This window comes from Bacillus rossius, chromosome 7 (assembly GCF_032445375.1).
Source record: "Bacillus rossius redtenbacheri isolate Brsri chromosome 7, Brsri_v3, whole genome shotgun sequence".
In the NCBI taxonomy this organism is placed as follows: Eukaryota; Metazoa; Arthropoda; class Insecta; order Phasmatodea; family Bacillidae; genus Bacillus; species Bacillus rossius.
The window spans coordinates 44,751,655-44,767,885 of NC_086335.1; the positions used below are offsets into that span (position 1 = coordinate 44,751,655).

Below are 16,231 nucleotides of genomic sequence, written 5' to 3' on the forward strand. Positions count from 1 at the left end.
CCATTGTCCCTCTTCGTATCTCAACTGTTATTATTATCGGCAGCAATTCGAGAAGTGAGAGTTTGAACAGCCCTTCAAGAGACAGTTGCGATACGAGGGTCAAGAGCACCGCGCCGAGTTGCCGGGGCCTGGATGCCGCGGACGGGCTGTAGGTGCCCAGTCAGAAGAAACGGCAAGCCGCACGGAAATAACTTCCTATCTTCGAGTCCAGCGGGGGACCTGCGGGTTTGGCCGGCGCTTCTTGTGCGTGTGTTTGTCAGGAGCGAGGTCGGGGGAGGGGGGAGGGGTGATGGTTGTAGAGGGGAAAGCGCGCCCCTGCCCGGCTGGCCCAGTTTCAAACGAGAGGTGCCCTCGGTCACCCCGTCGGGCTGAGTTCCGACACGAGGCCGGCGCGCCGCTGCAGTCCGCCCCCCGGACAAGACATGGTGAGTCCCCCGCCGGCCGACAGACCCTCAACATCCATGGGGGAAGAAACTCCATAATTGCCGAAACGGAGACTTAGGGTCTTAATTAGTTTCGGGCCCATCCGCTAGATAGTAGCTTCCATAATAAATATATTACCAACATAGCTACACTGCTTTTGAATAGTGATGCATCAGCTATTATCAGGCAAACCAATCGAAATTTAACTCACTTTAATTTAGTAGATACATCTTTTGTGGTGTGGCATACCAGAAATACTGCATCTCCTACTAAATTATATAGAAAATGCTACACTTAGAATTAATTTAGGCTAGGAAAAAAGAAAAATTATCTCCCTCCTTGTTCTATGTTCAAATCGCACTCATCCCTGGAAGGAAGGGCTGTCCACGCCCTGATCCCAAGACTGTCAACAATTGTGTAATGCATTTATTTACAGCCGGCAGGGTAGATCGCGATCAGAGCGGGACGGACGAAAAGTGCAGCGCTTTGCAGTGAGGCGCTTGATGCAGGAGAGTGAGAGGGGGGAACAACGAATAAAGTAGCGAGAGTCGGGCAGTTGTACGATTTTTTTGTAAGATATTAAATCGCCATGTTCGTTACAATTGTGAAGCCCCAACGCGAACTTCCACGTGTACTTAATTGAACGCAAACTTATGCACCACATTTTAGCTATCAAATTACTCGCCGAAAACACAGATGGCAGCAGCAGCGTTCGAGGTAATGTTTGCATTTTCAGCACACTTATTTACTTACGGACTGGCACGTACCCTCGTATACTTGCACACTTTAACACGTATACAAAACAATTGTGTAGGGCCTCCCCCTTATATTTCCAATTTCTCTATCTGTGAAGTTTCACGCACATGTTTTTTCCCCCTATGGCATCCTAGCGGTTGTGTTGTAATAAGTCTTCGATGATTCGAGTTTAAGTTTAAAAATTTTTATTTTTATTTTAAGAACTGCTCTGATTGTTGAGAGACCATATTGTTGCGTGACTTCGACGAATGCTATTCTGGTACTAATATTTCTGGCTTATTTTCGGGGAACTACGGTATGTGCCAAAATAAGATAACCCAAATCAATATGTCATGTATTTATGAGAAGTGATGTATGCGTGAAAGTATTATCTCAGGAGATATGTCAAATAGACGGTTGGTACACCCCTTATCCCGATATGTACGTATTTATAGTGTTATTGCGTATCGAACCGCTGTTATTGAAATTCGGAACACGCTTTTTCGGTTAGGTCGTCACCTGTACGCATGCACCCTAAAACTAAATGATACACTGTGATACAACTATATTGTTGTGTAACTTATGCAAAACTCATTCTGGTACTAATAATTCTACTGGGTTTTCTCCGGGAACTTTGTAAGTTTCTGGGTTTAAATGTAAGGAATAAAACAACTGTAGACTGCTCTCTATATAGCTATTCCCAAAATTACAATTTTCCTGTGCATATTTAGGGCGTTTAAGACTCCATAATTATGTTTTTTGTTTTCAAGATTCGTTAATGTTTCATGAAAAGATAATAAGATACCAAATTGTACTTCAATTAAAATAGAAAACCAACGGGACTTAAATTTAAAATTTGGTTTAAAAAAATGTAAAATAATTAATTGTAAAAAAGTAATGGAAAAAATAGTAACACAGCGAAATTTATTTTATTTTTAGGAATTATTTTTGAAAAATAGTCTAAGTAAACCAAACAAACTAATTTTTATCTTAATTTATATTATTTGTTCGGGAGTGTTTAATAATTTTTTCAAACTGTAACCTGAATATATATTCATGAACGATTTTAAAATTGTCATGTTTAGAAGGCCGTTACATTCATCAAAATTATATTTCAGTTTTATTTTTCATCGTTTAGTTTTTAACACTTTTTAACACCATATATCGAACATGGACCTACTATGTTTATAAAAGAGGCAAGAGTCAAAGAAGATCAGATTCGTTACCTTCTAAATAAAACCTAAACGAGTTCTAACAATACTCTCATACATATAGCCCAACCGTAATGTACATTTGCGTAATTCATTTCGCTGGGGATGTATTAAAAAAATAATATTTACTATAGCATATAATGTTATTTTAGAACTTTTTTTTTAGTTGGCTAATAATTGTGGTCCATCCATTAATTATAAACAGCGTCGCCTTACAAATCGAAGTATCTGAAGTGCGACTGCTGCCTCTTCAGAAAAATTTTGGGGTTTTAACCCGATATCCTCCCCCCTGAACATGCTACTGGGAATCCATATTCTGTGCGTTAGGCCTTTGTTGAAACTCCGACGTTTGGAATCCTCTAGGAACTTTTGAAAATTCGCCAATAGATGTATCGGATTTGCATTGTTTGCAAGGCTGAGGGTCGTAAGTTTTAACACCTTCCTTGATATTATCTATGATATTGAATTGAATTTAGTTAAATTAAGAAATAAATAAAATACATAGGCTACTAGGTATATATGGTATAGTTTGTGCTATTTAACTTGTCCCAGATTTGACAGCCCATTTCCCAATTGTCACTCGCAAACAACACACGATGTCTGTTCAGGAACGCTGTTGACATAACAACAGTACACAAGGGATAATTGGACCATTAATACTATTGAGACAAGTTAATGACACAGACTAAAAAAAAGCTTTAAAAAAGAGCGCGTGTAACTCAGTACATCTGATAAAAGTGAAACTTCTTTGGCGATTCAGACCTGACTCATAAGTGTTCTCTTTATATCTATTTGGTGTCAGAAACGTTTCAAAACAATGTTTCACGTAAACGTTGAATTAAAATTATGTCTTGAAATTTTACTCTCATCGCACCCAAAGAAGTTTCACTTCCATAATACTATCAATATTTTTCTGAAAATATGAGCGAGTTGACTCTTTGGTAATCCCTATCACATTTTGAGGGACCCGGGTTCGATTCCCGGTCTGTCCATCCATGGGCGATGTCTGATTCCTTCCTCGATAGACCTTGCCTGTAAATGAATTAAAAGGTAGAGGTACAAAGGTAGGCAACAGGTGGGTTTAGCGTGTATTTCGGACTGCCTATACACAAGGCGCGAGAGACTGTCAACAAATACAACCTAGCGACATAAGGGCCCCGCATAGTCAGGGGTGTGTTTGCACGATAATAATGTAGACACTCCCTGGAGCTTCTAGGGCGGTAACGCCTCTAAGGGCAAGACTGGGGACTGGTGCGCAGTCTTCTCGTCGTGCATAGGTCAGCTATGAAATTTCAGACATAACAATAACATTGGATGGCAGATAAATGTTAAATCTTTACCGACGGTTATTATAGCTGCGGGGAGTGAGCTGCTATGTAGGCTACCGCACAGCCGTGTGTGCAGGCGCCAGCCACCTCGGGCGCATGCGCGGTGTGCCTGGCGCCCGCCACGCAGTGCTGCTCCAGCTGCCGCGCCACCTTCTACTGCCACCGCGACCACCAGCGCCAGCACTGGAAGGCGCACAAGGCCGAGTGCGCGCCGTACCGCGTGGAGGCGGACGAGGCGCTGGGGCGCCACCTGGTGGCGGCGCGCGACATACGCGCCGGCGAGGTGATCCTGCGCGAGGCGCCGCTCGTCGTGGGGCCCAAGGTGGCCTCCTACCCGGCCTGCCTGGGCTGCCTGCGGCGGGTGCGCGCGCAGCACGGCGCCTACCGCGAGTGCTCGGGCTGCGGCTGGCCCGTGTGCGGGCCCGCCTGCGAGGCGCTGCCCTGGCACGCGGACGAGTGCCGCCTCATGAGGGCGCGCGGCCATCGCGCGGCGCTGCCCTGTCCGCCGGGCGCGCCACGCAAGGAGGCAGCCTACTGCAGCATCGCGCCGCTGCGCTGCCTGCTGCTCAAGACCTCCGACCCGGCCCGCCACGCCGAGCTGATGGCGCTGCAGTCGCACTACGAGCGGCGCCGCGACACCTCGCTCTACAACCTGCTGAAGACGAGCCTGGTGGGCTTCCTGCGCGGCGACCTCGGGCTGGAAGAGTTCCCCGCCGAGGAGATCCTGCGCGTGGCCGCCATCCTCGACACGAACGCCTTCGAGGTGCGGCGCGAGGCGGGCGCCGTGGACGCGCGCGCCGTGTTCCCGCGGGCGTCGCTGCTGGCGCACGACTGCCGGCCCAACACGGAGCACGCGGTGGTGGGGCCCGGCTTCCACCTGGTGCTGGCGGCCACCGTGCCCATCGCGCGCGGGCAGGTCATCTCCACCTCGTACACGCGCGTGCTGTGGGGCACGCTGACCCGGCGCGCGCACCTCCGCGCGGCCCGCTGCTTCGACTGCGCCTGCGCCAGGTGCGCCGACCCCAGCGAGCTGGGCAGCTACCTGGGCTCCATCTCGTGCGCCGCGTGCAAGCCCCGCGACTCGCGGCTCGTGTCCGCCGACCCGCTGGACGCCGCGGCGCCGTGGCGCTGCACCGCCTGCCCGCACTCCGTCCCGGGCCGCCGCATGGCGTGGGGCAACGACGCCATGCGCCAGGAGCTGGACGCCGTCGACAGGGCCAGCCCCGCCGGCATGGAGGACTTCCTCGGCAAGTACGAGGGCGCGCTGCACCCCGGCAACTACCACGTCGTCGAGCTCAAGTACTCGCTGCTGCTGGCCTACGGCAACGTCGACGGCTACCTGCTTCAAGGTGCGTGCCCGATCGCGGTTCTGTATTTCAGAGTACATATAGGAGAGAGATGGCAATCTATTTATGTTCTGCTTAGCGGTAACGTGATCGGAGCAATGGTATTTGCATGGTTCCCAAAATAAATAAAATTAAATTAAAAAACTGAGCCTTATATGCCAAGATCCACAACGCAGTCAGATGCGTATCGGCTCTCTGTGCGAGAGGTTAAGTTTAAGTGTAAATTTGTAACGTCTAGATTAGTCACAGATAAATGTGAAAGTAAAAAAAAGTGAAACTAAATTAATGAAACAGTGAAATAAATGGTCGTGAAGTCACCGAAGAGGTAGACATTTTTTTGAAATACATAAAGAAACGGACGTTCGCCTTCCACCGTTCCAATGCTCGCAGACCTCTCGGACGAGCAGCTGGACAGGAAGCTGGACCTGTGCCACGAGCTGCTGGACATCGCGGACCTGCTGCGGCCCGGGCTGTCGCGGCTCAGGGGCACGCTGCTGTACGAGATGCAGGCGGCCATGGTGCTGCGGGCCAAGAGGGACTTCGAGCACGACCGCATCACCAAGTCCGAAGCGCAGGTCAGTCTCCGATCACACCGCGCTCGGCGGTGGGCGGAACGATTCATCTCCATCCGAACCAGTCCCGTGTTGTGATTCGTTCAGAAGTTCTGACCAACGACCAGGGCCGGCGCGACCACACAGGCGAACTAGGCAACCGCATAGGGCGCCAAGTAGCTGGGGGCGGCGCAGCACTACACATAACAGCTCATATAATATGTTTAACGATTATTGAAACTAGATGAAAATGGATTTTTATAACAGTTTGGAATGTTTATATTGATATAAGTAATTATTTAAAGTCCACGGTGACCTGTTTATGATTTGTAATAAGTAAAAAAGAAAAAAAAAACACAAACCTGCTTACATTTGATTGTTGACAAAATCTTAGGCTTACGTGATGTATTTTGAGACAATGACAATTTATTTTGGGGTGCCCGACGGTGGGGGGGGGGGGGTTGCGGCATTAAGGTTTTTTGCCTAGGGCGCCAATTTACCTTGCACCGGCCCTGCCAACGACAACGAGATCAAGCTAATCTCAAAGAGTATTAACACGTTCCGACATTCTAGGCGGATGGTTATCGTAATATTGTCGGCCCGGATAGCTGAAATCCCAGACTTATATAGCAATTACAAAAAAAAAATATGTGCGTGAACACATTTTAAAGATCTTGCAGATAAATTTAGTAAGCAATACCTTGACAAAATCCATGAATAATAACTGTAGCGCGATGCTGTGGAGTCGCTGAACTCCACTCCCACCCCACACTTTCTTCTCTTATTAGTTATCCTTTTGCTCTTGTGAACACGTGCTTGCTGCGATCACTGACGTCATGAGTCATGTTACGAACTGATAAGACCGGCCATTTCACTTCTCTTTGATCTGCTATCGAGTAACAGACTATCGAAGAGCTGATTATTTACATAGCGAGATGATCATATGCTTTTTTTAGGTCAGATATTTTTTGTTCATTTTGAACTAATCGTTCACGAACGACACATCAATAATTCAGCCTCTTGCTCGAGAAATGCTCTTTGGGGGTTCACGGAGCAGCGGGGTATCTGCGGTGTGTTCGCCAGCAACGTGCAGGTGCGGTGTATTGCGACACCCGCATATTCAACTGTACGAAGATGGGTGGGTTTCATTTCACACCCGAACATACGTCTTTATACTGCAAGTCAAAAAGTGGCCAAAATGAAATGAAATTACTATCTGCCTAGTAAAATGCAGATGCATAACTTGAAAGAATGCCCAAGACAGTCAAGAAATTAAAATGGTAGAGTTAATTTATTCAGTTTTCCCACTTTTTGACTTGTTCACTTTTTTGCAGTATACCAGCATGCACAGTCTCCATCTAGTTTTGAGATTGAAATTTCGTATCTTTAACGTAATTGGCGTCAGTGGTTAACGTGTTGTGTGTCAATCTCCGATGAACTCGTCAACCAGACGTTAAAAAAATAGTAAAATTAAGAATTATACACGTACGCCGCACCGATTGAGTATTGAAAAAATTGTTTTAAAATAAATATAGCATTGCAATGTATACACACTATGCGTAATTGAAAATAATTAGTTTTTTGACCCTCCTGTAAAGTTATTGAAATGTTAATTAGGCGGTGTTGTTAGCTAAGCGACAATATCAATGGACACCAGTGAAAATCGTTTAACACTATAGACATTTTTTTACAGCATTTTTTCTAAAGCAACGAAATAAAAAGAAAGATAAATCTTCGTAAATAAATCAGTGAATACAAATAAGTTTATTTATTACATTGGCCTCGTTGATAGCAAGGTCAATTTAAATAGGATCAATCTATCGAACACAATGCAACGCGAGAAATTCTCAGACTTACCATTTCGGGAAACAACGGTTAATCAAAATCAAACTTTTTGGACAAAGTTTCAAACTAAGTCCTCCCAAATAGTGATTGCTCAGTTACACTGCCTTTCCGTAGTTACGGGAAGAATTTTAGACTTACCGTTGCAAGAATTATTTTATACGGATTTAACTAAGAATACTTACGTTGACTGTAATACTGGAAATTAAATCTCATAGGAGGTCCACTGAATCATTTATCATATTAAAAAAATGTTTTGTAGCTGTTCTTGAAGTTACTGTAGTTATTGATTATGCTTTATCGTGGTCCTGATTGCAGAGATATGGGGATATGTGCTTTAGCAATCTAGTATATCTGTGCAACACGGGTGACATGAAAGGTGCATTACAGCCCAGATTGGGCTTTGTTATCTGTGTTAACAGAGGAAGGGGCTTCTCGCTGATTAGGTAAGCGTTCCCTAGCCTCGATGACGTCGTCGGGAGCTCTGCCTGGGTTTTACCGTCACGATAGCCGCTGCACCAGGCGTTAGGGAAAGAAACAATCTCAGCTGTTTGGAGTGCACATCGTAGTTCCGAACTCTCTCCCTCTCCCTCTCTCTCTCTCTCTCTCTCTCTCTCTCTCTCCCCTCTTTTAATTTTTTTCATTGCGCTAAACGTCTCATCACAGATAAGTCATCAGACAAAGAAAGACGATAGCCAACCCAAAGTTTTCCTGGAGCTATTCCGGGAGATAATATAAAAAAAATAACAGATGGCCGAACCAGTATTCGAACCCGAGACCTCTTAAATGCGGTTAATTATTTATTATAATATAATATACTCTATATGTAATGCGCTCTGGTGAATACTTTAGAAATCAGTAGATTCGTATAGCACAATTGTAGACAGGGCAGTTCTCCGTGCGACTAGGCGACATCAATCGCAATACGATAAGGACATGGACCGCCCGCAGGTTCGGACTTTGCGATTCTTCCTGTAGGGAGTTCCTTCCAAGCTGGTCAACGATCTTGTAGCATATATACGGGTTTTTTTGCCGTGCAATTGCTGACCAGCTCTTTTCACCCTGAGAAGAGACGTCTGCTACTTGGACTACGGCCCGTTGTAAAATGACACGGAAACTGAGACGGGTCTCAAGGAACAGAGCAGAGTTCCTACAATAGCTCGGCAGTGCTGAGCTCTTCCATCTACGTCGCTCCGTGCGACCCATAGAAGCCGAGTACTTGGCTTGTTTAAGTTCTAAATACGTTAAAAAATGTTTCAAGTAAAATAATAAATAGTGTTCTGTTATTACATGCAAATTCTGCCTGTGCTAGAGGCATAATATGTATATATTTTTTTTAAAAATCAAATTAATATTTCGTGATCTTGAAATTATATCTCATTGGTTGCCGTCTGTTACGTTTCTGTGCAACATGGAAGCAGCAGATGTTCGGGAGACCCGTCTTAATTTCCGTGTCGCAGAGCGGGGCGTCCCATCCGTAGCGCCCCCCGCATCAGAGATTAGGGAAGCCAAAAGTGCACTACACGTACCAATAAGGCGGCCATTTATTAAAAAAAATGTATCAGCTGTACCTGTATTGGAGGCTAAAAAGAAAATAAATGTCAACTCATATCTTTACATTCGTATTATGAAGATTCGTTTTGGACTTTTAATATAGTACATGGTTCTTTTAACATACTTGGTCACTTTACTCAAGAAAATGACACATACAACATGCTATGCAATAAACTAATGATCCCAAGTTCACTCCAACAAATTTAAAAGTTTGCCTTGAGATTTGTGTACGCTGAATGGTACGTCCCAGTTTACGTTTTGACGAGTCAATGGTGATTCTAGGTATATGTAGGAGATCGTAGTTACAAGTATACAGTGCTGCTTCCTATAACCCATTTTTGGAAACATTTGTTTCTATTAGTGTGCGATCTTTTGAGTTAATTTATGATTGGAACTACAGACAGTCACAGTCAGAAGTGCTATCTGTAACCTTTTAAGTTAACCTAAGAAACAACTAGGAGGTTAACAGCGCTACCTAGCGATGTATTATTCACACTTATTCGAGAGAAAAGCAGATTTACTCATTCCATGGAGTGTATAAGAAAATATGGCCGAATTCCGCCTCGTCCTTTTAAAACTATGGCAGTTTTCCGTTATGGTACTTTTCCGCCTTTCTCGAAGAGGCCAGGCGGAATACCGTCATTATGGTAGTTTTCCAGTATGGTAGTCTTCCGTCGCCCCCGTGGTGCGCAGCCCATGGCCCCCACAATGGTGGGGCTGGGTGGACCCATGGGTCCAGGGTCCGGGTCTGGAGGAGACCCGGTGCCAGCAATTTTTTTTCTTCAATTTTGAAGAGAAAATTCTTTGCTGAGGGGGCTACGATTTTTGATCGTTAAGATAATTCTGATCCAGATGAGGGGAATAGTCAGGTACGTGGTGGGGGTACCGGTAGAGGAGGAGAGTTCGTCAGCGGCGTGCTCCATGTGGTGATTGTTAAGTTAAATAATTTTATGAATAAAGATTAGCTTCAACTTACAAAATAGTTACCGTAATACCTGTACTTTCAAGTTAAATTACATTCTAAAAATATAGTTTAAAAAACTAAAGAAACATGCTTTTAAAGATTATCAAACTAAAAAGTAAAAAATAATTTTAAAATTTAATTTATGACAATAGTATATAAGCAATACTAGTATAAATGAGAAAAAAGCTTGAGGCGCTTTGTGCCATATTTTTTGTATATTAAGCGCCCCATGCTTTTTTCTCATTTATACTAGTATTGCTTATATACTATTGTCATAAATTAAATTTTAAAATTATTTTTTACTTTTTAGTTTGATAATCTTTAAAAGCATGTTTCTTTAGTTTTTCAAACTATATTTATTTTTAACTTTTTAGTTTGATATTCTTTAAAAGCATGTTTTTTTAGTTTTTTAAACTATATTTATTTTTAACTTTTTAGTTTGATATTCTTTAAAAGCATGTTTTTTTAGTTTTTTAAACTATATTTATGTACAATTATCATAAGGAAATGAGTTACCGACACTACCTATTACCATCTGAGATAACTATTTGGAGTTGCAACGTCACAAAGAAATGGTAAAGTCTCTCCGAATCATTTACAGTTAGATGTATGGATATAATCTTAGAATTTACCGGAGGGAAAAAAAAGAAAAAAAAAATACATTTTTTGTTTTCGGCGTGGCCGGGAGTAGAACCCACGATTGCTGAAATCCGAATGCTGACGTCACAGAAGTCGCGCGCCTTAGACCGCTCGGCTAACGAACGTAAAGAAATTGGTGGGACATTTCATAGTGATGAGGTGATGAGCCACTCACTCTTAGTCGAAAGAGTTACAGACGGACAGACAAACATACAGGTGAAGCTAATATAAAGCATGTAAAAAGAGTATGGATGATGAGTAACCACGCGGGTGTAATGTCTGATCCTGGGTGCAGGGCCCGTCAGGGCCGGTGCAAGGTAAATTGGCGCCCTAGGCGAAAAACCATAATGCCCCCCCCCCCCCCCGACCGACCGAGACCCCAAAAAAAAACATTTTCCTTGCCTCAAAATACATCACGTAAGCCTAAGATTTTGTCAACAATCAAATGTAAGCAGGTTTGTGTTTTTTTTTTACTTTTTTACTTATTGCAAATCATAAACAGGTCACCGTGGACTTTAAATAATTACTTATATCAATATAAACATTCCAAGCTGTTACAAAAATTACATTTTCATCTAGTTTCACTAATCGTTAAACATATTGTATCAGCTGTTGTGTGTCGTGCTGCGCCGCCCCCAGCTACTTGGCGCCCTAGGCGGTCGCCCAGTTCGCCTGTATGGACGCGCCGGCCCTGGGGCCCGTGACTGATCGTGGGGGGGCCGTGTGCGCAGGACGTGATGGGCGAGGCGATGGCGCTGCTGCAGAGCGCCGCCGACATCTTGCGCTCCGACCCCGACATGGAGGCGCAGCTGCGGGAGCGACTGGCGGCGCTGGCGGCGAGCCTGGACGACACGTGAGCGCCAGCCAGACACAGCGGCCCGCCTCGTCAGGGGTGCGACGCCCGCCGGTGCTTCTAGCGCGGCGTCGCCTCTGAGCTGGCGCGCAGTCTCCTCGTCGTCCAGCGGCGTAGCCAGGATTTGTGTATGGGGGGGGGGGGGGGGGGGGTGTTAAGAAGCATGGTCCCCCCCGTGTTAAAGCGGGGGGTCCGGGGGTCCTCCCCCGGGAAAATTTGGATTTTAAGGTGTAAAATAGTGCTATTTTAGCAGTTTTCGGTACTTAAATTTAAATATTGTAATGGTAAAAATTGTATTAATTTTTAATATGAAATATTTGTTTGAGTGATGAATAAGAAATTTAATTAAAGATTTGTTGCTGGGGGGGGGGGGTGAGTGTTTGAACCCACAACCCCTCCCCCCTCCCCCCCCCCCCCGGGTTACGCCCCTGTCGTCGTCACAGGATAACTGTGAAACTTGAGCGGTGACCGTAACATTACATGACGGATAAATGAAGACACAGGTGTAATGCAAGTCCCCTTAAGTGCTTTCAAGAATCTATACCGGTGGTTTCACGTCTAAAATCTACTCTGAAAACATGCGTTTTTAGCCATTTTTAACTGTTCTAAAAAATACAGTTTAAAAACTTAAATCCGGAATCAAAAGTACTTTTCGGCCTTCGGCGAACTCTTATAATGCTTTTCGTAAACAGACCCCACTCGGATATCTAGGGTAGTTTTCAAATCGCGTTGTTTTTTCCTGAAGCTCTGCGCATCGTGTGTGTGCGCCCGGGCAGTGAAAAATCGCGCGAGCGGTCTTTCGGTACTCACCAGGGGCGCGATAACAGGGGGGGGGGGGGGGAAGGATATTCCCCCCCCCCCCCTGAAACCCTGAAGTGGTGGCAAACGGGGGCAAAGAAAGTACTGTGTAATCAATTTTTAGATAATAAAACTGCTTAAATAGCACCTTTTTCCACCTTGAAATACAAATTATCCCGGGGGAGGACCCCCGGACCCCCGGACCCCCGCTTCAATAGGAGGGATCGATGATTCTTTATAAAAAGGTAATTTAGTTGTTGAGCCCCTGGTACTCACCAGTGCCTAACCTCCGTGATGAGAAGATTCACGTGTTTTCATGTTGCAGACACACTTTCAAACACCAAACTCTCGACACAAAATTTATCGTAGGTTTTCTTTGAAATAACATACGCAAATTGTGTTTTCAACTTCCTGCACGCGGATCACGCGCAAACGCCGCTAGAATTCGTTGCCGGAGCATTTTCTCTGTCGAATTATTCGATTTGCATTGCGATAAAGACTTGTCAAAAATACTGAACCCCGGCTTTGGACCTAATTTTCGAAAAGGGATTTTTATTAAAATATTGCCCATCTTGTTAAAAAAATTCACTAAACGGTTAGTACTTAAAGTTTACCCTTTGTGTTTGTGAACTTCTGTTCGCGCCATCAGCCACAGATGGTAAACTAAAATAGACACAGTAAAGAGTCAGGCTTCATAACGTAGTGGTTATAGTGCGCGGTTAATTGGCGATTTTACATTGCAGATTACTGGAATATACAAAGTGTTTTCATATGAAATAGTTAGCTCAGTCCATTACTTAAAGTGACAAAATTAATTAGGTAAAATAAACAAACATGCATACAAAACAAATATCAAAAGTGTGCGGAAACTGTAAAGTGTGATAATGTAAATATTAGTATTTTTTCAAGTTTTTCGTTTTTTTATGTATTTATAGTGAAGATTAGTGATAAAAATTGTCTTCATAATCTTATGGAAGTGTATTTATACAAGTGAGATTCCCGTATGATTTTTTTTTTTTTGCAATTAGAAATTCAGTATTTACTGATTAAAATAAATTAATTTATTCTACTAAATAAAATAATTAATTTAAATATATTTTTGTAACAATAAAGCCAGTTCGGTGTCTTGAATATAAAGGAAGTACACATGGTGGGATTATAAATATTTTTTCAAAACTCTGCGACCCCGGATAAACCCCCGAATGGCCACCCCAAGATAAAAGAAACGGACTCCTCATTTGGAAGCCACCCTAGAAGCTTTTTTTGTTACCACCCACACCGTCTCTTTGGTAGCCTGATTTATTGCAAGGTATTGTATTCCATCAGACAAATACCACCTTCTGCCTGAGGCAATCCGCCTTGGAGGAGCCGGGCCATGAACCCGGGTCCTGCAAGTCACAAGGCAGGCGCTCTACCCCAGGGCCAGAGGGTAGAGTGGCGACCTGTAGTCTTCCTAACACTGACAAGAGGTTAATCCAAGAGGGTACGTGTTTATTTATGTACCTACGTAGGACGTTAAAAATACATGTAAGCGAGTGCTTTATTACTAGCCAGTGATGTGTAACATATAACTTCGGTAAACAGCAAATTCGTTGTTTTCTCAGGTTGCAAATGCACTAATAATACGAAATTCGGACACGAAATTTAACACAGAATTATTTTAATTCTTATTAATATGTCGAGCGTGATAAATGTATGCAAAATGTGTTTTCAACTAGATTTGTGGACGTTATTCATATGTAGTTTCCGCACCAGTCTCTAGAATTCGCTGCCTGAGCAGCTAAGTCAACTATCAAATTATTTCATTTGCAGAGCTTAATTTTAAACTATATAATGAATTTCGACAATGCATTTTATTATAATTAATTTATTAAAATTAAACTGTTAATTCTATAATTGTTCCCATGTCATCCGCCACTGATGTCACATTTCCGTTCAGTTCACGAAATTAAATGCATTACACCCATTAAATGCCGATAGATAAGAGGGTACACATCAAACATTGACAGCATGAAAAAAGACTACGTACAATATTACCTAATAATTATATATGTGTTTTTAAATCTTGTACTTTTGTGATTGATATTAAATACTGGTACATATAATTGTGACTATTGATGAAATAAATTTTCTTTATAAACTTTTTATAGTGCATTTATTGTAAGTGAGGTTATGTTCCCGTATGTATAACTATGAGAGGTTGCTTGTAAGCTTCCATTATCGCTGGCAGGGAGTGTCTATAGAGGATTTAGTAGTTGCCTGCCCGTTTTCATGGGAGTGTTTGTGAGGTTATGTTCCCGTTTGTGGAATTTATTTTCCTTATATATTACATTATTATTTAATAAATAATTAAAAAAAAAATAGTATAACATTTGGCATTTTTTTTTGTTTTTCAATATTAATCAAAATGTATACATATTTATGTTAACATTGAATTGAATAATACCTACTGAGTACTTACTTAAAGTTTTGTTGATTGGATATATAGTTTACTAACCGTCCTTTTTATTATTTTATTTATAATTATATTTGCTCGCAATTTAAAAGTTGGTTTTTTATTACGCCACTTCTAATGTACGTACATAAGTTTTGTGCATCCCATTTTGTTTTAAGAATTTTATTATTTTAGGATACGAGATTGGTTTGATGACTGTCGCTGTAGTTAGTATGGTTTCAAATGTCTTTAATTTGTTAGTACTACACTCCATTTAAACGATTGCACTGGCTAAAATTGATGTATTTTAAGCTGTGATGGATGATTTGGCCCATGGTGATGACAATCATGAGATTTTACGTGTATATGTGTATGAATACCCATTATAATTTCATTAATTTCTGTAAGCTACCTTCAACGCAATAATTCTGTCAGATATGGCAGCAGAAATGTAACTAGTTAAATAAAAAAGAGTTTTATAGATATCTACTGCGATGGAACATGAAATAAAAAGGTAAAAATTTACCTTTCTGGCTACAAACATGCCTAAATGAACTGGAAAATATATCTGAATTGCCTGTACCATAAAAGTCATGAATATTCTGTTTTTCATGCAGATTTATGTAACATTTGTTTTTATATCAATTACACTCAAAATACATTAAAAATACTATTCTATAAATTATAAAACAAGTTTGTGTGGATATTTTTTAATTATTTTTTTAAAAATACAATCTGGTTTTGTAACGTCTGATAAACTCTTCACCTAACAATTGCATTTATCACTCACAATATCCGTCGCATTTAGTTTCCTCAGTCTTGGCAATAGCACTAAACTAAAACCTTCACTGTTCATTTCATTGTTAACATTTTCAACTTGATTCTCCACAAGGTCGCTACAATATAGCATATTGATTGTTGTTTCATTTATTAGTGTATCCGACATGAGCAATTGTTGCATCCAATAAGAATACTGTTAGAATAACAATCCTTAGAATAATAATCGTTAGTTCTAACTGTGCGTACAAGCTTAGAGCAAACAGCAAAGTAAGATGGTAGTTACTGTATGCACTAAAATATTAATTAATTTTATGCTCCATACAATATATGTGTAAAAAGACCATGTATTTTGTAAAATTGTAATATATATTCTGCTGTATAATTAATTTATTAAATACAGTGCACAGTAATAAAATACATTATCTCTTTGCTACAGGATTATTGTGTTCACAGAAGTGAAAGAAAAAACAATATAGTATATTGTATGTTCTGCTACTAAATTCAACAAATATAAATTATCGTTATCTCCGCTCGTCTGGATTTTTTTTACATAAGAATCTGATTCTATACAACAGTGCAATAACAGCTCTATAGGATATAATAATCGATGACTATAAAATTTTTTGTGTGGTACACATTAGAGTAATAGTGGTTAAAGTATTTACATACACGTGTATTTGTAACAACAGGATAGAATCAATTAAACAAATAAAAGTCACTAGAATGATAGCAAGGACGAAAATACACACGGTGTCCTTCCACGGTATTCATAA

The 16,231-nt window shown here is 41.9% G+C and overlaps 1 protein-coding gene across 1 annotated transcript; it reads left to right on the forward strand.

Moving 5' to 3' along the window:
* Nucleotides 1-343: 343 nt before the first annotated feature.
* Nucleotides 344-11,562, forward strand: LOC134534449 (SET domain-containing protein SmydA-8). Its single transcript, XM_063372915.1, has 4 exons — nt 344-425; nt 3,774-5,046; nt 5,434-5,618; nt 11,325-11,562. The coding sequence occupies exons 1-4, from the start codon at nt 423-425 to the stop codon at nt 11,448-11,450; spliced, it is 1,587 nt and encodes a 528-aa protein (XP_063228985.1). The 5' UTR covers nt 344-422; the 3' UTR covers nt 11,451-11,562.
* The last annotated feature ends 4,669 nt before the right edge of the window (nt 11,563-16,231 follow it).

Excerpts from the sequence above, each read along its gene's own strand:
- LOC134534449 (XM_063372915.1), top strand. Across the intron at positions 5,047-5,433 it reads CGACGGCTACCTGCTTCAAG|ACCTCTCGGACGAGCAGCTG; the intron begins GTGCGTGCCCGA and ends CAATGCTCGCAG. Across the intron at positions 5,619-11,324 it reads TCACCAAGTCCGAAGCGCAG|GACGTGATGGGCGAGGCGAT; the intron begins GTCAGTCTCCGA and ends CCGTGTGCGCAG.